This window comes from Coregonus clupeaformis, chromosome 8, assembly GCF_020615455.1.
Source record: "Coregonus clupeaformis isolate EN_2021a chromosome 8, ASM2061545v1, whole genome shotgun sequence".
Classification (NCBI taxonomy): domain Eukaryota; kingdom Metazoa; phylum Chordata; class Actinopteri; order Salmoniformes; family Salmonidae; genus Coregonus; species Coregonus clupeaformis.
This window is the reverse complement of record NC_059199.1, coordinates 15,388,432-15,413,972: the sequence shown is the minus strand read 5'-3', so window position 1 is coordinate 15,413,972 and position 25,541 is coordinate 15,388,432. Positions and strand designations below refer to the sequence as shown.

The window sequence follows — 25,541 nt, the reverse complement described above, 5'->3', positions numbered from 1 at the left end:
CTTTCTGCATCCTTTGACTCTCTATGTCCCCTATCCTCCCGGCCGGCTCGGTCCTCCCCTCCAGCTCCGTGGCTTGATGACTCATTGCGAGCTCACAGAACAGAGCTCCGGGCAGCTGAGCGGAAATGGAAGAAAACTAGACTCCATGCGGACCTGGCATCTTTTCACTCCCTCCTCTCTACATTTTCTTCATCTGTTTCTGCTGCTAAGGCCACTTTCTACCACTCTAAATTCCAAGCATCTGCCTCTAACCCTAGGAAGCTCTTTGCCACATTCTCCTCCCTGCTGAATCCTCCTCCCCCTCCCCCCCTCCTCCTCCCTCTCTGTGGATGACTTCGTCAACCACTTTGAAAAGAAGGTTGACGACATCCGATCCTCGTTTGTTAAGTCAAATGACACTGCTGGTCCTGCTCACACTGCCCTACCCTATGCTTTGACTTCTTTCTCCCCTCTCTCTCCAGATAAAATCTTGCGACTTGTGACTGCAGGCCGCCCAACAACCTGCCCGCTTGACCCTATCCCCTCCTCTCTTCTCCAGACCATCTCCGGTGACCTTCTCCCCTACCTCACCTCGCTGATCAACTCATCCTTGACCGCTGGCTATGTCCCTTCCGTCTTCAAGAGAGCGAGAGTTGCACCCCCTTCTCAAAAAACCAACACTCGATCCCTCTGATGTCAACAACTACAGACCAGTATCCCTTCTTTCTTTTCTTTCCAAAACTATTGAGCGTGCCGTCTTTAGCCAACTCTCTTGCTATCTCTCTCAGAATGACCTTCTTGATCAAAACCAGTCAGGTTTCAGGACTGGTCATTCAACTGAGACTGCTCTTCTCTGTGTCACGGAGGCTCTCCGCACTGCTAAAGCTAACTCTCTCTCCTCTGCTCTTGTCCTTCTAGACCTGTCTGCTGCCTTTGATACTGTGAACCACCTCAAGCTGAACCTTGGCAAGACGGAGCTGCTCTTCCTCCCGGGGAAGGACTGCCCGTTCCATGATCTCGCCATCACGGTTGACAACTCCGTTGTGTCCTCCTCCCAGAGTGCGAAGAGCCTTGGCGTGACCCTGGACAACACCCTGTCGTTCTCCGCTAACATCAAGGCGGTGACCCGATCCTGTAGGTTCATGCTCTACAACATTCGGAGAGTACGACCCTGCCTTACACAGGAAGCGGCACAGGTCCTAATCCAGGCACTTGTCATCTCCCGTCTGGATTACTGCAACTCGCTGTTGGCTGGGCTCCCTGCCTGTGCCATTAAACCCCTACAACTCATCCAGAATGCCGCAGCCCGTCTGGTGTTCAACCTTCCCAAGTTCTCTCACGTCACCCCGCTCCTCCGCACACTCCACTGGCTTCCACTTGAAGCTCGCATCTGTTACAAGACCATGGTGCTTGCCTATGGAGCTGTGAGGGGAACGGCACCTCCGTACCTTCAGGCTCTGATCAGTCCCTACACCCAAACGAGGGCATTGCGTTCATCCACCTCTGGCCTGCTGGCTCCCCTTCCTCTGCGGAAGCATAGTTCCCGCTCAGCCCAGTCAAAACTGTTCGCTGCTCTGGCACCCCAATGGTGGAACAAGCTCCCTCACGACACCAGGACAGCGGAGTCACTCACCACCTTCCGGAGACATTTGAAACCCCACCTCTTTAAGGAATACCTGGGATAGGATAAAGTAATCCTTCTACCCCCCCCAAAAAAAATAAAATAAAATAAATAAATTGTAAAGTGGTTATCCCACTGGCTATAGGGTGAATGCACCAATTTGTAAGTCGCTCTGGATAAGAGCGTCTGCTAAATGACGTAAATGTAAATGTATATGTAAACTTCCGACTTCAACTGTATAAAGGTACCTGGATCCAGCCGTAAAGGGAGGTACCAAATAAGTAAGGCCTGGCTATTTGTTTGTTTGTGCCCTACGTTTTACCACAAACACCAGCACACCCACACACATCCCACCAGTTATGAATATTTGTTAGTGGTGTTAATAACGTGTCTGATTTAAAAGTGTGGGGTCTTTTAATTTAGTTTTAGTAGGTTCTTAACGGGTTGGAAAGGATGCACCTTAAATAAATGACATTTTCTGAAGTATCTATTGTCCGAATGTTGGTTGCACCCATGTTAATTCTCCTCATAAGAAAGGTACTGAAAAACCCAATGTAAACCGGGTACGCAGAATTATGGAAATGTTTGAAATGTTTTTTAGAATAAGTAGTCTGAAGTACAGGGAAAGAAAAGGGAAAGAAAATACTTGATGGTGTTGAATGACAGTTGCCTGATCACCCTCACTAGAAAGCCTAGAGACATTGCGTGAGATTTAAGTATAATATGAAGAAGTGTATTGCTGTTGTTGTTTTGTTTTTGAGGTTGAGTGCAGCATAAGTCCTGAGACCATCCAAGTGAAGTGAGCATGGAGAGAGATCATGCCCAAACTCCTCTCATGCTGCTGATGCACTGGTCGGAGAATGGATCATATAGAATGGTGGTGGCGGCTCAGGTGAGAGATTTGTTTGCTTGGGAAAATCTGATTATTCCCCAGATATTGAAATCAGGACATTATCAAGGGCCATCCACTTTGACAGGCATGAGTTACATACAGTGCTGCTTGAAAGTACGTGAACCCCTTGTGCAATTACAGGTTTTTCCGTTTTTAGCATGAAATCTTCATTTAATCAGTCTTTTTGATCTGACATAACAGGTTTATATTTACCAATACCATATGTTGGTGTAGAGGAAATCATGCGTGTAGTAGAAAAACTAAATGAAAAAGGAATTAGTGCAGGTGCAAAAATAAGTGAACCCGAAGTTGCATTGGTTAAATCAAGTAGGTAAGTAGAATCAGGTGGGTAAATAATTAGCTACCAAATGAACCAATCAAAGGAGAGATTGTTAGGAAAAAGTTTGTGTGGGACTCTGATAAATAGAGATATGAAACCTGGTCAGTTTGGTGTTACCCATCCAGGTGAATGCAAAGCACACCATGCAGAGAGGAAAGGATATCTCAGAGGACATCAGGACGAGGGAAGTGAGAGCACATCAGTCTGGGGAAGGCTATAAAATCATCTAAAAAAGATTTGAGCTCCATCAGTCCACTGTGAGACAAATCATTTACAAATGGAGAGCGTTTAACATGACAGCAACTCGGCCTAGAAGTGGACGCTCCCTTCCAAAATATCCCCAAGAGCCACAAGAACAATAATAAATCAGGTAAAAGCCAACCCAAACATAACATCTAGAGATTTGCAGACCTCCCTTGCTGCATCTCAGGTAACTGTGCATGCTTCAATAATAGAACACCTAATCGAAATGCCATTCATGGGAGGGTTGGTAGGAAGAAGCTTCTGCTGTCAGAAAAGAACCAAACTGCCCATCTTAACTTTGCCAGAGACCACCTGGACAAACCTGAAGGTTTCTGGAAGTCCATTCTCTGGACTGATGAGTCCAAAATTGACATTTTTGGTCACAATCAACACCGCTATGTTTGGTGAAAACCCAACACTGCCTACCACCAAAATAACCTCATCCCAACAGTCAAGTATGGTGGTGGGAATGTCAAGATCTGGGGCTGCTTTTCCTCCTCTGGACCTGGATGACTCCACATCATTAAGGGAACCATGAATTCTGAGGTATATTAGGAGATTCTTGAACAGAACGTCAGGCCATCAGTCAAGGAGCTAAAGCTGGGCCGAAAATGGGTCTTCCAACAAGACAACGACCGAAAGCATTCAAGCAAATCTACCAAAGAATGGCTAAGGAGAAAGAAGATTTGTGTTTTGGATTGGTCAAGTCAAAGTCCTGACCTAAATCCAATTGAGATGCTGTGGCAGGACCTGAAGCGGGCAGTTCATGCCAGACACCCCTCAAAACTCACTCAATTGGCTGAGTTCTATAAGGAGGAGTGGGCAAAAATCCCTCAAAACAGATTACATTTGAGAGCACAAAGTGAGGGGAGGGTGCACTGCTCGTCCTGCAGGTGGTTTCTGAAACGAATTGAATATTTGTAAGAATTAATTGAGTCTAGGGAGGGTTTGCTCCCAGGAAACCTTATCTTTTAGTGTCCTCCGAGAGCAAGGTTATCAGAGAACCCATTAGATGGTAGCTTGGGCTAACCATGATGGGTACATTGATAGTAGGGGTTTTGTTTTGCCATGTCATCAGAATCCTAATGTCCCCATCATGGTTCCTAATGTTAATCCTAAAGTTAAAGTGCATCAATACATATGGCTTTCTAGATGATACAGTATAATTCATTACTTAATTTGACCATGAAGGTCTGATTCACACAGTCCCCTCTGAACAGTTGAATTTGAGATGTGTCTGTGACTTAAACTCTGTGAAGCATTTATTTGGGCTGCAATTTCTGAGGATGGTAACTCTAATGAACTTATCCTCTGCAGCAGAGGTAACTCTGGGTCTTCCATACCTGTGGCGGTCCTCATGAGAGCCAGTTTCATCATAGCGCTTGATGGTTTTTGCGAATGCACTTTAAGAAACGTTCAAAGTTCTTGAAATGTTCCGTATTGACTGTCCTTCATGTCTTAAAGTAATGATGGACTGTCGTTTCTCTTTGCTTATTTGAGCTGTTCTTGCCATAATATGGACTTGGTCTTCTACCAAATAGGGCTATCCTACCTTGTCACAACACAGCTGATTGGCTCAAACGCATTAAGAAGGAAATAAATTAACTTTTAAGAAGGCACACCTGTTAATTGAAATGCATTCCAGATGACTACCTCATGAAGCTGGTTGAGAGAATGCCAAGAGTGTGCAAAGTTGTCATCAAGGCAAATGGTGGCTATTTGAAGAATCTCAAATATAAAATATATTTTGATTTTTTAAACACTTTTTGGGTTACTACATGATTCCATTAGTGTTACTTCATAGTTTTGATGTCTTCACTATTATTCTACAATGTAAAAAATTGTCAAAATTATGAAAAACCCTTGAATGAGTAGGTGTGTCCAAACTTTTGACTGGTAGTGTATATGGTGGGGTCAATGGAGTGTAGATAAGAACTAGGGGTATTGAAGTTACTGAGTGAGGAAAAAGGCAATCACTTGGTTGCGGTCACTGATAAGGTTGGATAGGGGAGGAGTGTGGAATGTGGCCTGAGGTCAGGTCAGGTCAGATCAAGTGAGAAGGAAAAGTTTTATTACACACATCACTTAAGTTCCTGCCTAGCAACAGATGTGCTGTCTAGATGTGCAAGGAGGAGACTCCGCCTAATAGGAGAGTATAAATACCTGTGCTGGTGGAAACATGTCTTTGTAGCTGTTTGACCCATTGGGTGAATAAACTTGGCTTGAGCTTTACTAGTCGTCCGTGAGTTTGACTCTTTGTTCAGAACCTAATAATTCTAATGTGTGTGTATATACACTGAACAAAAATATTAACGGAACTGAAATTGTCCATACACACAAAAAGCATATTTATCTCAAATTGTGTTTACAAATTTGTTACATCCCTGTTAGTGAGCATTTCTCCTTTCCCAAGATAATCCCTCCACCTGACAGGTGTGGCAAATCAAGAAGCTGATTCAACAGCATGATCATTACACAGGTGCACCTTGTTCTGGGGACAATAAAATTTGCAATTTTGTCACACAACACAATGCCACAGATGTCTCAAGTTTCGAGGGAGCGTGCTATTGGCATGCTGACTGCAGGAATATCCACCAGAGCTGTTGCCAGAGAATTGAATGTTAAAATCTCTACCAAAAGCAGCCTCCAACATCGTTTTAGAGAATTTGGCAGTACGTCCAACCGGTCTCACAACCACAGACCACGTGTATGGTGTCGTGTGGGCGAGTGGTTTGCTGATGTCAACATTGTGAACAGAGTACCCCATGGTGGCGGTGGGGTTGTGGTATGGGCAGGCATAAGCTACAGAGAGCGAACACAATTGCATTTTATCGATGGCAATTTGAATGCACAGAGATAACGTGATGAGATCCTGAGGCCCATTGTCGTGCCATTCATCCGCTGCCATCACCTCATGTTTCAGCATGATAATGCAGGCCCCATGCCGCAAGGATCTGTACACAATTCCTGGAAGCTGAAAATGTTCTTCCATGGCCTGCATACTAACCAGACATGTCACCCATTCAGCATGTTTGGAATGCTCTGGATCGACGTGTATGACAGTGTGTTGCAGTTCCCGGCTTCCTGCCAATATCCAGCAGTGGGACAACATTCCACAGGACACGATCAACAGCCCGATCAACTCTGAAGGAGATGTGTCACGCTGCATGAGGCAAATGGGGATCACACCAGATACTGACTAGTTATCTGATCTACACCCCTACCTTTTTCTTTTAAGGTATCTGTGACCAACAGATACATACAGTGGGGGAAAAAAGTATTTAGTCAGCCACCAATTGTGCAAGTTCTTCCACTTAAAAAGATGAGAGAGGCCTGTAATTTTCATCATAGGTACACGTCAACTATGAGAAACAAATTGAGAAAAAATAATCCAGAAAATCACATTGTAGGATTTTTAATGAATTTATTTGCAAATTATGGTGGAAAATAAGTATTTGGTCACCTACAAACAAGCAAGATTTCTGGCTCTCACAGACCTGTAACTTCTTCTTTAAGAGGCTCCTCTGTCCTCCACTCATTACCTGTATTAATGGAACCTGTTTGAACTTGTTATCAGTATAAAAGACACCTGTCCACAACCTCAAACAGTCACACTCCAAACTCCACTATGGCCACGACCAAAGAGCTGTCAAAGGACACCAGAAACAAAATTGTAGACCTGCACCAGGCTGGGAAGACTGAATCTGCAATAGGTAAGCAGCTTGGTTTGAAGAAATCAACTGTGGGAGCAATTATTAGGAAATGGAAGACATACAAGACCACTGATAATCTCCCTCGATCTGGGGCTCCACGCAAGATCTCACCCCGTGGGGTCAAAATGATCACAAGAACGGTTAGCAAGAATCCCAGAACCACACGGGGGGACCTAGTGAATGACCTGCAGAGAGCTGGGACCAAAGTAACAAAGCCTACCATCAGTAACACACTACGCCGCCAGGGACTCAAATCCTGCAGTGCCAGACGTGTCCCCCTGCTTAAGCCAGTACATGTCCAGGCCCGTCTGAAGTTTGCTAGAGTGCATTTGGATGATCCAGAAGAGGATTGGGAGAATGTCAATAGAACTTTTTGGTAAAAACTCAACTCGTCGTGTTTGGAGGACAAAGAATGCTGAGTTGCATCCAAAGAACACCATACCTACTGTGAAGCATGGGGGTGGAAACATCATGCTTTGGGGCTGTTTTTCTGCAAAGGGACCAGGACGACTGATCCGTGTAAAGGAAAGAATGAATGGGGCCATGTATCGTGAGATTTTGAGTGAAAACCTCCTTCCATCAGCAAGGGCATTGAAGATGAAACGTGGCTGGGTCTTTCAGCATGACAATGATCCCAAACACACCGCCCGGGCAACGAAGGAGTGGCTTCGTAAGAAGCATTTCAAGGTCCTGGAGTGGCCTAGCCAGTCTCCAGATCTCAACCCCATAGAAAATCTTTGGAGGGAGTTGAAAGTCCGTGTTGCCCAGCGACAGCCCCAAAACATCACTGCTCTAGAGGAGATCTGCATGGAGGAATGGGCCAAAATACCAGCAACAGTGTGTGAAAACCTTGTGAAGACTTACAGAAAACGTTTGACCTGTGTCATTGCCAACAAAGGGTATATAACAAAGTATTGAGAAACTTTTGTTATTGACCAAATACTTATTTTCCACCATAATTTGCAAATAAATTCATTAAAAATCCTACAATGTGATTTTCAGGATTTTTTTTCTTCTCATTTTGTCTGTCATAGTTGACGTGTACCTATGATGAAAATTACAGGCCTCTCTCATCATTTTAAGTGGGAGAACTTGCACAATTGGTGGCTGACTAAATACTTTTTTCCCCCACTGTATTTGTATTCCCAGTCATGTGAAATCCATAGATTAGGACTTAATTTATTTATTTCAATTGACTGATTTCCTTATATGAACTGTAGCTCACTAAAATCTTTGAAATTGTTGCATTTGTATTTTTGTGCAGTATATATATATATATATATATATATCTTTTGTGTTTAATGTGTATTTTATATTGTATTATACAGGGCGCATTTGGAAAAGAGATATAGGTCTCAATATGTCTTCCCTGTCAAAATGAAGGTTAAATAAAAAATAAAAAATATATACACACACACGGACGCAGACACATGGACAGGGACACACACACACACACACACACACACACACACACACACACAGGTAGGGACACACATACACATAAACAGACAGAGACACATACATGCACACACACAAAGCACAGGCCAAGTCAGAGAGTTACCGTAAACTATAGTGTATGAGTGAGTGTGCTAATTTATTAATCCTTCAGACAGACATAACTGGGCACAAGAACAGAACAGACAAATGGTAAATTAACATTAACAGAACACATTTCCCATTCTTCACAGTGCATTTGCATCAGAGTCATTTAGCAGGTGCGCTCATCCAGTGAGACTAATGTTTAATCACAGGCAAAATCAGCAGGCATCCAACCGTGGTCATCTGCTCGACTCAAGACTGCATTAGCCCAATGAGCTAAAACCTAGGCATTAGGCTAGCTCTGGTAGCTAACACGAGTTTTAACCAAAAGTTTGGACACTTCTACTCTTCAAGGGTTTTTCTTTATTTTAAAAAAAAATGTACATTTCAAAACTATAAAATAACACATATGGAATCACGTAGTAAAAAAAAAATTGTTAAACAAATCAAAATATATTTTAGATTTTAGATTCTTCAAAGTAGCCGCCCTGTGTCTTGATGACAGCTTTGCACACTATTGGCATTCTCTCAACCAGATTCATGAGGTAGTCACCTGGAATGCATTTCAATTAACAGGTGTACCTTTCCTTCTTAATGCATTTTAGCCAATCAGTTGTGTTGTGACAAGGTGTGTGTGGGGGGGGTATACAGAAGATAGCCCTATTTGGTAAAAGACCAAGTCTATATTATGGCAAGAACAGCTCAAATAATCAAAGAGAAACGACAGTCCAAAATGTCAAGAACTTTGAAAGTTTCTTCAAGTGTAGTTGGAAAAACCATCAAGCGCTATGATGAAACTGGCTCAGGAAAGGAAGACCCAGAGTTACCTCTGCTGCAGAGGATAAGTTCATTAGAGTTACCAGCCTCAGAAATTGCAGCCCAAATATGTGCTTCACAGAGTTCAAGTCACAGACACATCTCAACATCAACTGTTGAATTGCTGCAAAGAAACCACTACTGAAGGACACCAATAAGAAGAAGAGACTTGCTTGGACCAAGAAACACGAGCAATGGACATTAGACCAGTGGAAACCTGTCCTTTGGTCTGGAGTCCAAATTTGAGATTTTTGGTTCCAACCGCCGTGTCTTTGTGAGACGCAGTGTAGGTGAACGGATGATCTCAGCATGTGTAGTTCCTACGTGAAGCATGGAGGAGGAGGTGTGATGGTGCTTTGCTGGTGACACTGTCAGTGATTTATAAAAAATTCAAGGCACACTTAACCAGCATGGTAACCACAGCATTCTGCAGCGATACGTCATCCCATCTGGTTTGGGCTTAGTGGGACAATCATTTGTTTTTCAACAGGACAATGACACAACACACCTCCAGGCTGTGTAAGGGCTATTTGACCAAGAAGGAGAGTGATGGAGTGCTGCATCAGATGACCTGGCCTCCACAATCCCCCGACCTCAACCCAAATGGTTTGGGATGAGTTGGACCGCAGAGTGAAGGAAAAGCAGCCAACAAGTGCTCAGCATATGTGGGAACTCCTTCAAGACTGTTGGAAAAGCATTCCATGTGAAGCTGGTTGAGAGAATGCCAAGAGTGTGCAAAGCTGTCATCAAGGCAAAGGGTGGCTACTTTGAAGAATCTAAAATCTATTTTGATTTGTTTAACACTTTTTTGGTTACTACATGATTCCATATGTGTTATTTAATAGTTTTGATGTTGTGACGAGGTGTGAATTAAGGAGTCAGGCGCAGGAGGTAAAACACCGAAGTCCAGAGTTTATCCGTTTACATAAATAAAACGCACCCAGCGTCAAAACGAAACCATCACAAGGGAAATATTTCACCTTGGCAATAACAACAGGAAGAGTAGCTACTCGCTCTCACAATGAAACAATCACTCACAAAGACAAGGGGAACAGAGGGAACACTTCTACAGATACTAATTAGGGGAATGAGCACCAGGTATGTGTGATTGACAAGACAAGACATGACAAGTGGAGTGATGAGAATGGGATCGGCAGTAGCTAGTAAGCCGGTGACGACAAACGCCGAAACCTGCCCGAACAAGGAGGGGAGGCAGCCTTGGCGGAAGTCGTGACAGATGTCTTCACTATTATTCTACAATGTAGAAAATAGTTAAAATAAAGAAAAACCCTTGAATGAGTAGGTGTTCTAAACCTTTGACTGTTACTGTCTGCATTTCAACATATTACAGACTGCAGCAAGACGTCAATCATTTACATATTTTATGTTGAAATGTCTCTTTCCAAGTCAACAGTAAAGTTGACCGAGGAACAACCCAAGGAGAGAAACGCAGTATGACTCATGAAAGAACCACAGCCAGTGTAGTATAGCTGTCTCATTGACACACTTTTTAACCTCATTATGGGAGTCCCACACTGTTCCTGTGGTTCTGACGGTGCCTACAGCAGGACTGTCTGTACTCTACACTAGGTTAGCTTTATCACACAGCTGCTTTGTCACTGTTGGAGAAATAGTTGTTGTTGAATGAAAATGATGGAAGAGGTACAGTATGTACTGGGCGAACAACAGACCTGAGGGGATAAAACCCCCACAGTCCGACTCACCACAGTCCGACTCACCACAGTCCGACTCACCACAGTCCGACTCACCACAGTCCAAAGGAAAACAAACTGTATTTGCACATAGGTCTGGTGGTTAGAAAGGGCCTAAAGCAGACCTCTGCTTACATATTATAATATTCTATTGTAGGGTTACCTTAATGGTTTTGTGACTGTTGTTGCTGTTGTTGATGGACTCAAGACCGTGTTGGCCTTTCGAGATAAAGCCAAGCAATTACGTAACCCTGGGAGCTAACACAAGTCATAACCACCTACAGTGAGGGGAAAAAGTATTTGATCCCCTGCTTATTTTGTACGTTTGCCCACTGACAAAGAAATTATCAGTCTATAATTTTAATGGTAGGTTTATTTGAACAGTGAGAGACAGAATAACAACAACAAAATCCAGAAGAACGCATGTCAAAAATGTTAGAAATTCATTTGCATTTTAATGAGGGAAATAAGTATTTGACCCCCTCTCAATCAGAAAGATGTCTGGCTCCCAGGAGTCTTTTATACAGGTAACGAGCTGAGATTAAGAGCACACTCTTAAAGGGAGTGCTCCTAATCTCAGCTTGTTACCTGTATAAAAGACACCTGTCCACAGAAGCAATCAATCAATCAGATTCCAAACTCTCTACCATGGCCAAGACCAAAGAGCTCTCCAAGGATGTCAAGGACAAGATTGTAGACTTACACAAGGCTGGAATGGGCTACAAGACCATCGCCAAGCAGCTTGGTGAGAAGGTGACAACAGTTGGTGCGATTATTCGCAAATGGAAGAAACACAAAAGAACTGTCAATCTCCCTCAGCCTGGGGCTCCATGCAAGATCTTACCTCGTGGAGTTGCAATGATCATGAGAACAGTGAGGAATCAGCCCAGAACTACACGGGAGGATCTTGTCAATGATCTCAAGGCAGCTGGGACCATAGTCACCAAGAAAACAATTGGTAACACACTACGCCGTGAAGGACTGAAATCCTGCAGCGTCCGCAAGGTCCCCCTGCTCAAGAAAGTACAAATACAGGCCCGTCTGAAGTTTGCCAATGAACATCTGAATGATTCAGAGGAGAACTGGGTGAAAGTGTTGTGGTCAGATGAGACCAAAATCGAGCTCTTTGGCATCAACTCAACTCGCCGTGTTTGGAGGAGGAGGAATGCTGCCTATGACCCCAAGAACACCATCCCCACCGTCAAACATGGAGGTGGAAACATTATGCTTTGGGGGTGTTTTTCTGCTAAGGGGACTGGACAACTTAACCGCATCAAAGGGACGATGGACGGGGCCATGTACCGTCAAATCTTGGGTGAGAACCTCCTTCCCTCAGCCAGGGCATTGAAAATGGGTCATGGATGGGTATTCCAGCATGACAATGACCCAAAACACACGGCCAAGGCAACAAAGGAGTGGCTCAAGAAGAAGCACATTAAGATCCTGGAGTGGCCTAGCCAGTCTCCAGACCGTAATCCCATAGAAAATCTGTGGAGGGAGCTGAAGGTTCGAGTTGCCAAATGTCAGGCTTGAAACCTTAATGACTTGGAGAAGATCTGCAAAGAGGAGTGGGATAAAATCCCTCCTGAGATGTGTGCAAACCTGGTGGCCAACTACTAGAACCGTCTGAACTCTGTGATTGCCAACAAGGGCTTTGCCACCAATTACTAAGTCATGTTTTGCAAAGGGGTCAAATACTTATTTTCCTCATTAAAATGCAAATCAATTTATAACATTTTTGACATGCGTCTTTCTGGATTTTGTTGTTGTTATTCTGTCTCTCACTGTTCAAATAAACCTACCATTAAAATTATAGACTGATCATGTCTTTGTCAGTGGGCAAACGTACAAAATCAGCAGGGGATCAAATACTTTTTTCCCTCACTGTATGACAAATATACACTGCTCAAAAAAATAAAGGGAACACTTAAACAACACAATGTATCTCCAAGTCAATCACACTTCTGTGAAATCAAACTGTCCACTTAGGAAGCAACACTGATTGACAATACATTTCACATGCTGTTGTGCAAATGGAATAGACAACAGGTGGAAATTATAGGCAATTGGCAAGACACCCCCAATAAAGGACTGGTTTTGCAGGTGGTGACCACAGACCACTTCTCAGTTCCTATGCTTCCTGGCTGATGTTTTGGTCACTTTTGAATGCTGGCGGTGCTTTCACTCTAGTGGTAGCATGAGACGGAGTCTACAACCCACACAAGTGGCTCAGGTAGTGCAGCTCATCCAGGATGGCACATCAATGCGAGCTGTGGCAAGAAGGTTTGCTGTGTCTGTCAGCGTAGTGTTCAGAGCATGGAGGCGCTACCAGGAGACAGGCCAGTACATCAGGAGACGTGGAGGAGGCCGTAGGAGGGCAACAACCCAGCAGCAGGACTGCTACCTCCGCCTTTGTGCAAGGAGGAGCAGGAGGAGCACTGCCAGAGCCCTGCAAAATGACCTCCAGCAGGCCACAAATGTGCATGTGTCTGCTCAAACGGTCAGAAACAGACTCCATGAGGGTGGTATGAGGGCCCGACGTCCACAGGTGGGGGTTGTGCTTACAGCCCAACACCGTGCAGGACGTTTGGCATTTGCCAGAGAACACCAAGATTGGCAAATTCGCCACTGGCGCCCTGTGCTCTTCACAGATGAAAGCAGGTTCACACTGAGCACGTGACAGACGTGACAGAGTCTGGAGACGCCGTGGAGAACGTTCTGCTGCCTGCAACATCCTCCAGCATGACCGGTTTGGCGGTGGGTCAGTCATGGTGTGGGGTGGCATTTCTTTGGGGGCCGCACAGCCCTCCATGTGCTCGCCAGAGGTAGCCTGACTGCCATTAGGTACCGAGATGAGATCCTCAGACCCCTTGTGAGACCATATGCTGGTGCGGTTGGCCCTGGGTTCCTCCTAATGCAAGACAATGCTAGACCTCATGTGGCTGGAGTGTGTCAGCAGTTCCTGCAAGAGGAAGGCATTGATGCTATGGACTGGCCCGCCCGTTCCCCAGACCTGAATCCAATTGAGCACATCTGGGACATCATGTCTCGCTCCATCCACCAATGCCACGTTGCACCACAGACTGTCCAGGAGTTGGCGGATGCTTTAGTCCAGGTCTGGGAGGAGATCCCTCAGGAGACCATCCGCCACCTCATCAGGAGCATGCACAGGCGTTGTAGGGAGGTCATACAGGCACGTGGAGGCCACACACACTACTGAGCCTCATTTTGACTTGTTTTAAGGACATTACATCAAAGTTGGATCAGCCTGTAGTGTGGTTTTCCACTTAAATTTTGAGGGTGACTCCAAATCCAGACCTCCATGGGTTGATAAATTTGATTTCCATTGATAATTTTTGTGTGATTTTGTTGTCAGCACATTCAACTATGTAAAGAAAAAAGTATTTAATAAGATTATTTCATTCATTCAGATCTAGGATGTGTTATTTTAGTGTTCCCTTTATTTTTTTGAGCAGTGTACATTCCAAGCTTTTCCTAATTGTTACCTTCATTGCTTTGTCGCTGTTGGCAAAGTTGTTGATGATGGAGAGGGACTCTTGGAAGCGGGAGCTGCCGGTCAGCGCCACGTCTGAGATCAGCTGGCTCACTGCGATGATGATCTGGACCAGGAAGTAGGAAAAGTGGAAAGGTGAACAGATGTGAAAACAACACCCCCATCAACACAAATACTTACAATGGAAATTGGAATGTGTAACTATCTTCACCATGGATCATGTAGTAGATATGAGTCCCATGATGCCTTGTGAAAGCATTGAGTAGGTTTCTGACACATAACCGATTGTTAGTGGAGGTTGGGAAACTAAGCAGGCGGTCTGTATTCGAACTTTAATTCACATTCTTTGGCCAGATTATCAGAGCAATGTCAGTGCTGTGATGTCAAATCTGCATGGACTTCAACAGTTTCCATCTGTTCCATAGCCTTTCCTACTAACTGTTCATTTTTGTATGAACATTACATATATTTGTGTGAGGGGAGTTTGTGCATGATTACTAGTTGAAACCGCACAGCGAGGACTAATGAGCATAATGGTGGTGGATGGGTTGGGGATAGTGTTTAGTTGAAGTTCTTTAATTACATAATATTAACAGTGATGGACTGCTGATGATACAATAACAGAATCAGCATTGCATTGTGCAGTTGACTAAACAATCAATGACAGCTGGCAGTTTCTTGCCGTTCAGGGGGATGTTGTATCTGACCTGTAGGTGAGTGCGTAGGAAGGTCTTCCTCTTGGTGTACTCATAGTTGTTCCTCATCAGCAGGTAGAGCAGAGCGGAGGCCTCGGCCCGCAGCAGACCCATCTTAGACACACAGCACTTCAGAACCTCGTAGCACAGAGCCGCACACAGAGTCACGCGACCCTTGAACAACGCCGCTGGGAACTGACAACAACAAAATACCAACTTTACGAGGCTAGCAGTATTTTGGTAATAATATCAATATTCAGTATTTATATACAGTATACATTGTATGTAGTAATGAAGTACATTAAAACAAGTATGTAATAAGCCATACCAGAAATCCATATTTAATCCATAATCAACGAGACTGCAATTTGAGCACCTGGGCCTATATTCCATCTATTAACCACCTCATTACTTATGTTATCTCCTGCCTTTATAGTTATGAGTCATTTTGTTCCACCTTGTTGATGAAAGCCCTGAGGGAGGCGAAGACGTGTTTGAGGGCAGCCTCTGATTGGCCGACTTTCAGAAAGTTCAGATAGATGTCAAAAACCTTCTTCATCAGGGGGTTGTGGCCGTCGCTGTCCAGCAGCTGGTTCTGAGGACAATCAATCAGTCAGTCAATGGATCCATGCAAAAAAATCTATATAGTTTTCAAATACAAACCAATCATTCACATAATCTGATGCTAACATCATTTGAATTTGAACTAGTCCATAACTATAATTGTTTTTGGTCAGTAAAGAGGTCAAGTACTGACCTTGAAGCACTGAGTGAAGAGTGAGAGGATGTCCAGTACACTGAGGCAGGCCTCGGTAGAGATATTACCCTCCAAAAGAGCCTGGTGGTGGACCTCTGTCTCCGACGGACCGGCCCCTGGGACCATACACCAGGGAGGAGAGAGAGTGAGTCAGAGGACATCTACGGGCTATACTACAGTGGAATATTGGGATGGCTCTGTATCAAAATGGGTTAGGGTTAACCCTAACCCTAAATAAGAGTGTAAGAGAAGGCAGTGGATAGTGAATATCATTATGCAACTAAATTATATTATGTAAACCTATAGCATTTGTTTTGGAGGGGTGATAGTCAAGCTATAGCAGTGAGTGAACCACAATCTGGGTTTACAAGAGACGTTGAATATGGCGATTCTCCTTTAAGCCCAGGAAGCAGCCATTCAACTTGCCATTTATCAGCTTTTCAAGCTTAATAATGTCAAAATACGTTCGGTACTCACCAATGAATGGAGTTTTCGCTGAGTAACTATCATCATTACTGCCGTTTCGCTCGGTATGTAGTTCCAAAAAAGGTTTAAATAAAAAGTTACATGCAACCGAAAAAATGCCTTGTCTTTTTTATGTGCATGCGCCAACTCCACCTCTTTTGCACCTCCAATAAAATCACTCATTACTGCCACGCACAGGTCGGCTGATCCAGCAGCAGGAAAGGTCATTGATTTGATCACCTACAACAGTGTATGAACGTCATATCAATATGTTGTTTCACCCGTTACACAAAATGCAATAATATTTAATGTACGTAGATTAAGTAGACAATATATTTTTTTTACAGTGATTGTATATTTCTAGATAGGCTTTATTTAGTGTATTTTAATTACATTACTAATATTGCAGGAGGTGCAGAAGAGGTGCGCATGCACACTTGCTAAAAGAAACAACCTTACGATTCTTTCCAGACAAGGCATTTTTTCAGTTGCATGTAACTTTTGATTTAGACCTTTTATGGAAGTACATACCAGCTGGAACGGCAGTAATGACATAGTTGCTCAGCGAAACTCCATTCTTTGGTAAGTACCGAACGTATTTTGACATTATTAAGCTTGAAAAGCTGGTGAATGGCAAGCTTAAAGGAGAATCAACATATTCAATGGATCCTTTGTAAGCCCAGATTCTGGTTCAAGCAGTGAGTATAATACATGTGCAAACTTACAGTGTGAGCGAGGGAAGTGGGAAGAGGAAGGGATAGCATCATATTCATGTACCTATGTTGAGTGTGAGAGAAGTATCCATGGTGCTGAACTGCTGTAGCCTGCTCTGCATTAGGCCGGCTCTGCAGCGCATCACAGGCATTGTCTGGGACTTCCTGTCTGAAGAGAACAGCTTGGATACCCAGGCATCTTGACTCCTACACACACACGCACGCAGACACACCGCCGACACGCACGCACGCGCACACACACACACACAACGTTATTATAAGATGGGTGGAGAGAGACAATGACTATGATATATGGTATTGGCAGGGAACACCCAGGTGTCTTGACTAGGGCTGTGGCGGTATATAAAGAAAATGTAGTTTATTTCAGAAGAACAGAATAGCATACTCTGAGTTGTCCGTATGTTAGGTCCTGATCTGGCTATGCCATATGGCTGTGGGCTACACTAGTTCACTTAGCAGACAAGATTTGCTTAGAATTCCGTGCCATTATTTTATATTATTATATAGTATGAAGAATACAATTTAACAAAGCTGAATAACATAGAAAGGATATTTTCTCCAAACGATTTGAGGGAGTGCACACATGCGGCTATTCTGTGTTGAGCGGTTAACAAAGAAATAGGTACTCCTATATGACTAATTTAGAGTTACTAATGTAACTTTAGTTGTTCTACAAATGTTGGGTTATATGTTTTGATTTTCAATTCATGCATCATGCAACTCTAATGATGATTTGAAAAAAGTAGCATGAAAGACATGAGCTCTGCTTAGTTTTTTGCGCAGGCTGTACACACTTCATCAGTCTCTCATTCACAATTTGACAAGCACTTGATAATGCCTTGAATTTCCCGGCGGCATCCCCTTTGTGTGGCCTTAATGCCCCCTAAAAAAATCCATGCCTTTTGCAGCCAGTGGCCGTTGTGCCCTCGGGCTGAATATAATAATTATAATTCCCTTCTCCTTGAGCGCTGCGTGCTCCGAAGCACCTCTCACTCACATGGCTCTCCATCACGTGATTGGGTCTTGGAAGAACTGACCACATTTACTTTTCATCAGCCAACAAGATGAGTAGGCCTAACGAACAGCAAAAGCACTAGCCTATGTCAATTTACTATCCCCCATAGTACAAAAGTTCACCTATTCTATTGGTTCTGTGCGAGAAATAAATATTCCAAACATACTCTGGGACAGTTGTGGGATGCGATAGATCCCAAATTAATACAACCACTAGCATCAAAAACACTTTTTTACGCAATGAGGCTGACGCAACAGATCAGAACGTTTAGCTTAAAATGTTGATAACCTATTAGGCTATTTCTTCAAATTATAAGCGCAGCAATGCGCACACGGCAGTAGGCTATAAGTGCAAATGTTCCATTAGTGAGAAAACACCATTAACAAAAGTGACTGCAAATTCGATTATGCATGTAATGCTTTTATTATAAAGGTGCATTTTTATGGTGAAAATTATCTTCCCCAAACTTGAAACTCACGTGCTGCTTATGTATGCCAGTTAGGCTCTACACCCCTTGTAAAGTTGATTAATGTGCATCATTTTAAGAAGTTATTTGGCCACTTTAGTTGTGATACAAACCTTATTAAAACATATAGGCCTATGGACTAGGCTACATGAGTTGTGTGACTATGATTTTATGGCGGTAATAAGGTCACTGTAACAGAAGTAGTCTTGACTCCCACACACAGATGTACAAACAGAGACACAACAATACAGTACACTGAAACTAGACAACTAGGGAGTTAATGACTCGTGTAATGGACTAGCAGGAAACCTAAACCTGATAAACTCGACACAGAAACACACGTACACCTAAAGATAAGTGGAGGTGCATTAAGAATGACAATAACATAATTTATCAGCAAGTAACAAAAAAGAAAAACAACCTTTGACAACCAAGCCTAAAGATGGGTGGGGGACAATAATAATAATATAATTTATTGAACTAGCGAGGAACCTTAGGTTGGACATCCAAGCATGCATCTCATACAAATACACACAGAGACACACGTACCATGTACCTGTTTAGGACGAACTTAGTAGTCCTACCTTTTAGTGCTGTACAGAATCCAAACATCATCCTACCTGCCAATGTTTCTCTTTCCAACGTAACGGAACTGCACCAGGCACGTCCTGAAAGAGATTTAGGAGGGGCGGATTAATGACAGTTTAGCTCATAGATGTTATTTGCAATTATAAACTGGGTGGTTCGAGCCCTGAATGCTGATTGGCTGACAGCCATGGTATATCAGACCGTATACCACGGGTATGACAAAACATTTATTTTTACTGCTCTAATTACATTGGTAACCAGTTTATAATAGCAAAACCCACCTCTGTTGTTTGTGGTATTTGGCCAATATACCACGGCTAGGGGCTGTATCCAGGCACTCCGCGTTGCGTCGTGCTTAAGAACAGCCCTTAGCCGTGGTATATTGGCCATATACCACACCCCCTTGGGCCTTATTGCTTAAATAGTAGTCTTGTATTTAGTTGACTAAGTGGTGTGCAAATAGGACAACAACATCAATCACTTGATAAGTGACTGTTTTGGTTACAGTAGCACTTAGTATGACAGAGGAAAAGGTAAGGGAGTAAAACTGGTTCAGTGATGAGATGAGAACGAAAACCCTTAGGTATGTGTCAACAACCCAACAGAGCATTATGAATAGTCAGGTTGGAGTTCAAATGAACGCCAAATACTCACAAGACTGCAATTCCAAATCAAATCAAATTGTATTGGACCGTTACACATATTTAGCAGATGTTATTGCGGGTGTAGAAAAATACTTGTGTTCCATCAAATCCACCTAGGAGAATATAACCTATTATATTCTAGTCCAGCATCCACACAGATGCTCTCTGTACTCACTCCAGTAGACTAACTAGAACAGAACCTATTCTATTGCGATCTTGCATCCACCCAGATGCTGTGTGTACTCACTCCAGCAGACTGAGGAAGTTGATGATGTCCTGAGGGTTGACCTTGTTCCAGTAGGCCAGCAAGGTGTCTAGAGACAGAGACACAACAGGAAAGTGACTGACCCTGAGACAACTTCTGTAACAGGCCAACACCCAGATGATTACACAATGATCAGGCCTGCGTCCCAAATGACACCATATTCCCTTTGTAGTGTACTACTTTTGAACAGGCCCTGGCCGAAAGTAGCACACTAAGTAGCACACCGATGTCTGCTAAAACCGCACAGCAGTCAGAAATTCCACAGATGAGGCCAATGAAATTTTTTGAAAACATGGCATAATAATAGAAGAGGTATAATATAGGTAAAATAAACACAACATAGGATATACAGTGCATTCATTCAGTATCTAGGAATGTATCATCAAACCATTTTAGGTAGAGATCTACAGTACACAGTAAAATAGAGAGAAGTGACTGTGTGGTGCTGACCATAGAGATACTGTAACGTATTGTACACAATACAGTATGTGTCAGGGTTGGGGTCAATTTTATTTCAATTCTAGTAAATTCAGGAAGTACACTGAAATTCCGATTCCAATTCTCTTCAATGCTTTTTAACGAGGAACATTTGGAATTGGAATTTGGTTAACTTTCTGAAATGACTGGAATTGAACTGGAATTGACCTCAACCCTGGTATATGTTCTACATGTACAGTACCAGTCAAAGGTTTGGATACACCTACTCATTCCAAGGTTTTTCTTTATTTTTTACAATTTTCTACATTGTAGAATAATAGTGAAGACATCAAAACTATGAAATAACACATATGGAATCATGTAGTAACAAAAAAGGTGTTAAACAAATCAAAATATATTTTATATTTGAGATTCTTCAAATAGCCACCCTTGGCCTTGATGACAGCTATGCACACTCTTGACATTCTCTCAACCAGCTTCATGAGGTAGTCACCTGGAATGCATTTCAATTAACAGGTGTGCCTTGTTAAAAGTTAATTTGTGGAATTTCTTTCCTTATGCGTTTGAGCCAATCAGTTGTGTTGTGACAAGGTAGGGGTGGTATATAGAAGATAGCCCTATGGAAAAAGTCCATGTCCAAATTATTGGCAAGAACAGCTCAAATAAGCAAAGAGAAACGACAGTCCATCATTATTTTAAGACATGAAGGTCATTTAATCCGGAAAATGTCAAGAACTTTGAAAGTTTCTTCAAGTGCAGTCGCTAAAACCATCAATCGCTATGATGAAACTGGCTCTCATGAGGACTGCCACAGGAAAGGAAGACCCAGAGTTACCACTGCTGCAGAGGATAAGTTCTTTAGAGTTACCAGCCTCAGAAATCGGCAATTAAATGCACCTCAGATTACACCTCACAGAGTTGAAGTAACAGACACATCTCAACATCAACTGTTCAGAGGAGACTGCGTGAATCAGGCCTTCATGGTCGAATTACTGCAAAGGAACTACTACTAAAGGACACCAATAAGAAGAAGAGACTTGCTTGGGCCAAGAAACACGAGCAATGAACATTAGACTGGTGGAAATCTGTCCTTTGGTCTGAAGAGTCCAAATTTGAGATTTTTGGTTCCAACTGCCGTGTCTTTGTGAGACGCAGAGTAGGTGAACGGATGATCTCTGCATGTGTGGTTCCCACTGTGAAGCATGGAGGAGGAGGTGTGATGGTGTGGGGGTGCTTTGCTGGTGACACGGTCAGTGATTTATTTAGAATTCAAGGCACACTTAACCAGCATGGCTACCACAGCATTCTGCAGTGATACGCCATCCCATCTGGTTTGCGCTTAGTGGGACTATAATTTGTTTTTCAACAGGACAATGACCCAACAGACCTCCAGGCTGTGTAAGGGCTATTTGACCAAGAAGGAGAGTGATGGAATGCAGCATCAGATGACCTGGCCTCCACAATCACCCGACCTCAACCTAATTGAGATGGTTTGTGTTATGATGAGTTTCTAGGATATCAAGTGATTACGAATTAAGGATGTACTTAGACACGTTTGATGGGGAGTTCATATAATATATTTAATATGTACCATGGTTAGTTATAACAGAAGGACAGAGCTTTGCCTTTACCATTCCCCTCACTCCAGAACAAAGATCCACTCTCTCTATATGTACACTCTGTTACAAGTCTCTCCACGAACATCTGGTAATCCTCATGGGCATCCTCAAGTGCTCAGCATATGTGGGAACTCCTTCAAGACTGTTGGAAAAGCATTCCAGGTGAAGCTGGTTGAGAGAATGCCAAGAGTGTGCAAAGCAGTCATCAAGGCAAAGGTTGGCTACTTTGAAGAATCTTAAATATAAAATATATTTTGATTTGTTTAACACTTTTTTGGTTACTAAATGATTCCATATGTGATATTTCATCGTTGTGAAGTCTTCACTATTATTCTACAATGTAGATAATAGTAAAAATAAAGAAAAACCCTTGTATTAGTAGGTGTGTCCACATTTTTGACTGGTACTGTATGTAATAGTGTGTTGCTGACTGACCGTCTGAGACGGTCCTGACGATGTGAAGGAAACACAGAAGCAGTCCTTTGATCTCATAGTGGCCCAGTCTGCCTATGGGAGGGAGAGTAGTACTGCTGCTCATAGTGGAGCCCCGCCGGTGGAGCTGGAAGACAATACACCATAGAGGAAGAAAACATGGTGTCAAAAACAGTGGCAGGGAGGAACACCACAGAGTAAGAAAACATGGAAGTACCGTCCCTCCCCTCCGTTAAATAAAATCCTAACTATTAGCATTCAACAAAAAACGTAGATGTTATATTTTTGAATGAAAGATCTAAAATGACCAAACATCAATATCTGACGGGGAACAAAAACATGATATCAGGCTCTCTTTGTCTGTCTGTCTCACCTCAGAGCCCTATGGGCCCTTGTCAAAAGTAGTGCACTATATAGGGAATATGGTGCCATATTTTCTTTTTTATTTGTATTGGCCCATCCACCAATCTCACTCTGTCTCTTACCTCAGAGCTGTCTGGAGTGCTTGGGTCCATGAACAGAGATCCTCTGGAGTCCTCCCTCCTCACCAGGTGGCCGTTCTGAGCTACTGGGCCTGGAGAGAACAGAGACACATATTCATATAGCTTCTCAGATTTATTTGGGGCGGGGGGAGGCGGTAGATAACAGTACTGTAGGTAGGCAAGAGGTTAGAGATGTGGACCAGTAAAGGATTAGGAAAGGTTACTGGTTCAAGTCCCAGGCCAGGCGATACAGAAGAATGACTACCATTACTGTTGTGGCCTTGAACAAGGCACTTAACCCTCAAAATATCTATCCAGAGGCGCTAAACCGCGGTTGACACCGTGCCGCTCAGTGTGTGTGTGGCACAGGTGGCATCTTAATTGGGGAGGACGGGATGGATGGAATGTTATCAAACACATGGAAACCATGTTTGATATCCTTTTGTTTACTTACTCCATTCCACACGTTCTGCCCTCACCAGCCTCCTGTGGTGTGTGGGTTTGGGAAAATGGCAGACGGAGAATTTCCGTTCTAACCAAATGGACAATAAAACACCTCTTTTACTGGCAGTTCCCAAACACCAAAGCAACATTTTGATGGGAAATTACAATTCTAATGGGTCTTATTTATCTTCATGAATAATTTTCTGCTCCTACTGTTGGCAGTGGTTAACACATTGAGGACAGACGTCACACTAACCGCGGTCTTTATCGATGGCCGTGCTGGTCCTGCGGCTGTCCATCAAGCCGGTTGATCTCAAGTCATCTCTGGAGCCCTGGAAGAGCACAGGACAATCATAGGGTTGGGGTCAATTCTATTTCAATTCAGTCAATTCAGGAAATAAACTGAAATTCCAATTCATAATTTTCATCCAAACTCCAAAAGGCCAATATATGACTGATAGGTCATGAGACCAGATAGAGTAAACCTGGACGTCCAGGGGTGGACGGTAGGGGGGGACTCACAGTGAAGCCCAGGCCAGGGCTGGAAGTGTGATGCTGGGCAGACAGCTGTTTGAGGTTCTGGTAGAGCAGCTCCAGCAGTGGCAGGTACAGTAGACAGATACGGGCCTGCTGATTCTGACATACAGAGGGGGGAGGGGGGAATAGGGTAACAAGTTAATGTGTTTTTCCAACAAACTTTATTGTTGTTCAATTTGCATACACAGTGTGTTGTAGGCACGCCAACTGGATCTGTGTGGTCTATGGAACAGTAACATACTGTACAACACTACTGTGTGAGACTGTCACGATCTGTGTCAACTAAAACAACTATTATCTACTGTATCTTTAGAGGAGGACTATTCGAAAGCCGGCCGTTCTATCAACACAATGCTCGGCTGTCAGCGACTATTTGGATCTACAATGTGGATTTGCATAATATATTTCTTCTTATCTTGGGTCAGGAGAGACAGTGAACACTCCTTACTCTAGTTAACTAGTCTAGTTATTCATTTCCAAAACAGCGACTCGGACAGTTTCCCCCGCGGCTGTGTGAACACTCTGTTCATTTACCTTTATAAACGTATATTCAAAACTACAGATGTAGGATCTTAATTTGTTCACCCGGTTGCAGGAGAACTTTGCTGCAATTCAGAAATTTTTTAACTTGTAGTGTATTTGAGGTTTAAAAAGGCTTCTGAATTTTGTCCCTCTCTCCCCCTCACCTTTCTGCTTTCCTATTAAATATCCCTTTAGAAACAGCCTATGGCCTTTCCTTGTGTTACAGGGTGATGTTTCTCTCTCTCTCTCTGTTTGTCTGTCTGTCTGTCTGTCACTCACTCACTCACGACTGCTGTTTCTCTCACGTTGTACTGGTGTAGTGGTCTCTCTGTCTCCCCCTCCTGACCTTGTACTGGGTGTAGTGGTCTGCCTGTCTCCCCCCTCTTCACCTTGTACTGGGTGTAGTGGTCTGCCTGTCTCCCCCCTCCTCACCTTGTACTGGGTGTAGTGGTCTGCCTGTCTCCCCCCTCTTCACCTTGTACTGGGTGAAGTGGTCTGCCTGTCTCCCCCCTCCTCACCTTGTACTGGGTGTAGTGGTCTGTCTGTCTCCCCCCTCCTCACCTTGTACTGGGTGGAGTGGTCTGTCTGTCTCCCCCCTCCTCCTCCTCCTCCTCCTCCTCACCTTGTACTGGGTGAAGTGGTCTGTCTGTCTCCCCCCTCCTCACCTTGTACTGGGTGTAGTGGTCTGTCTGTCTCCCCCTCCTCCTCCTCCTCCTCCTCCTCACCTTGTACTGGGTGAAGTGGTCTGTCTGTCTCCCCCTCCTCACCTTGTACTGGGTGTAGTGGTCTGTCTGTCTCCCCCCTCCTCCTCCTCCTCCTCCTCCTCCTCACCTTGTACTGGGTGAAGTGGTCTGTCTGTCTCCCCCCTCTTCACCTTGTACTGGGTGTAGTGGTCTGTCTGTCTCCCCCTCCTCACCTTGTACTGGGTGTAGTGGTCTGTCTGTCTCCCCCCTCCTCCTCCTCTGCTCCTCCTCCTCACCTTGTACTGGGTGTAGTGGTCTGTCTGTCTCCCCCCTCCTCACCTTGTACTGGGTGTAGTGGTCTGTCTGTCTCCCCCCTCCTCCTCCTC

The 25,541-nt window shown here is 43.7% G+C and overlaps 1 protein-coding gene across 2 annotated transcripts in view; it reads right to left on the bottom strand.

The window, feature by feature from the left end:
• Positions 1-25,541, bottom strand: part of dock11 (dedicator of cytokinesis 11) — a 131,203-nt gene that overhangs the window by 40,622 nt on the left and 65,040 nt on the right. For both annotated transcript variants that reach the window (XM_041884063.2, XM_041884064.2), the window contains 11 exons: positions 23,936-24,049; positions 23,670-23,745; positions 22,973-23,061; positions 22,491-22,614; positions 19,981-20,047; positions 19,122-19,169; positions 17,064-17,206; positions 15,822-15,937; positions 15,522-15,659; positions 15,077-15,259; positions 14,362-14,475 (listed from right to left, as the gene is read on the bottom strand). In XM_041884063.2, the coding sequence (XP_041739997.1) occupies positions 14,362-14,475; positions 15,077-15,259; positions 15,522-15,659; positions 15,822-15,937; positions 17,064-17,206; positions 19,122-19,169; positions 19,981-20,047; positions 22,491-22,614; positions 22,973-23,061; positions 23,670-23,745; positions 23,936-24,049 (1,212 nt within the window). The remainder of the gene's footprint in view (positions 1-14,361; positions 14,476-15,076; positions 15,260-15,521; positions 15,660-15,821; positions 15,938-17,063; positions 17,207-19,121; positions 19,170-19,980; positions 20,048-22,490; positions 22,615-22,972; positions 23,062-23,669; positions 23,746-23,935; positions 24,050-25,541) is intronic.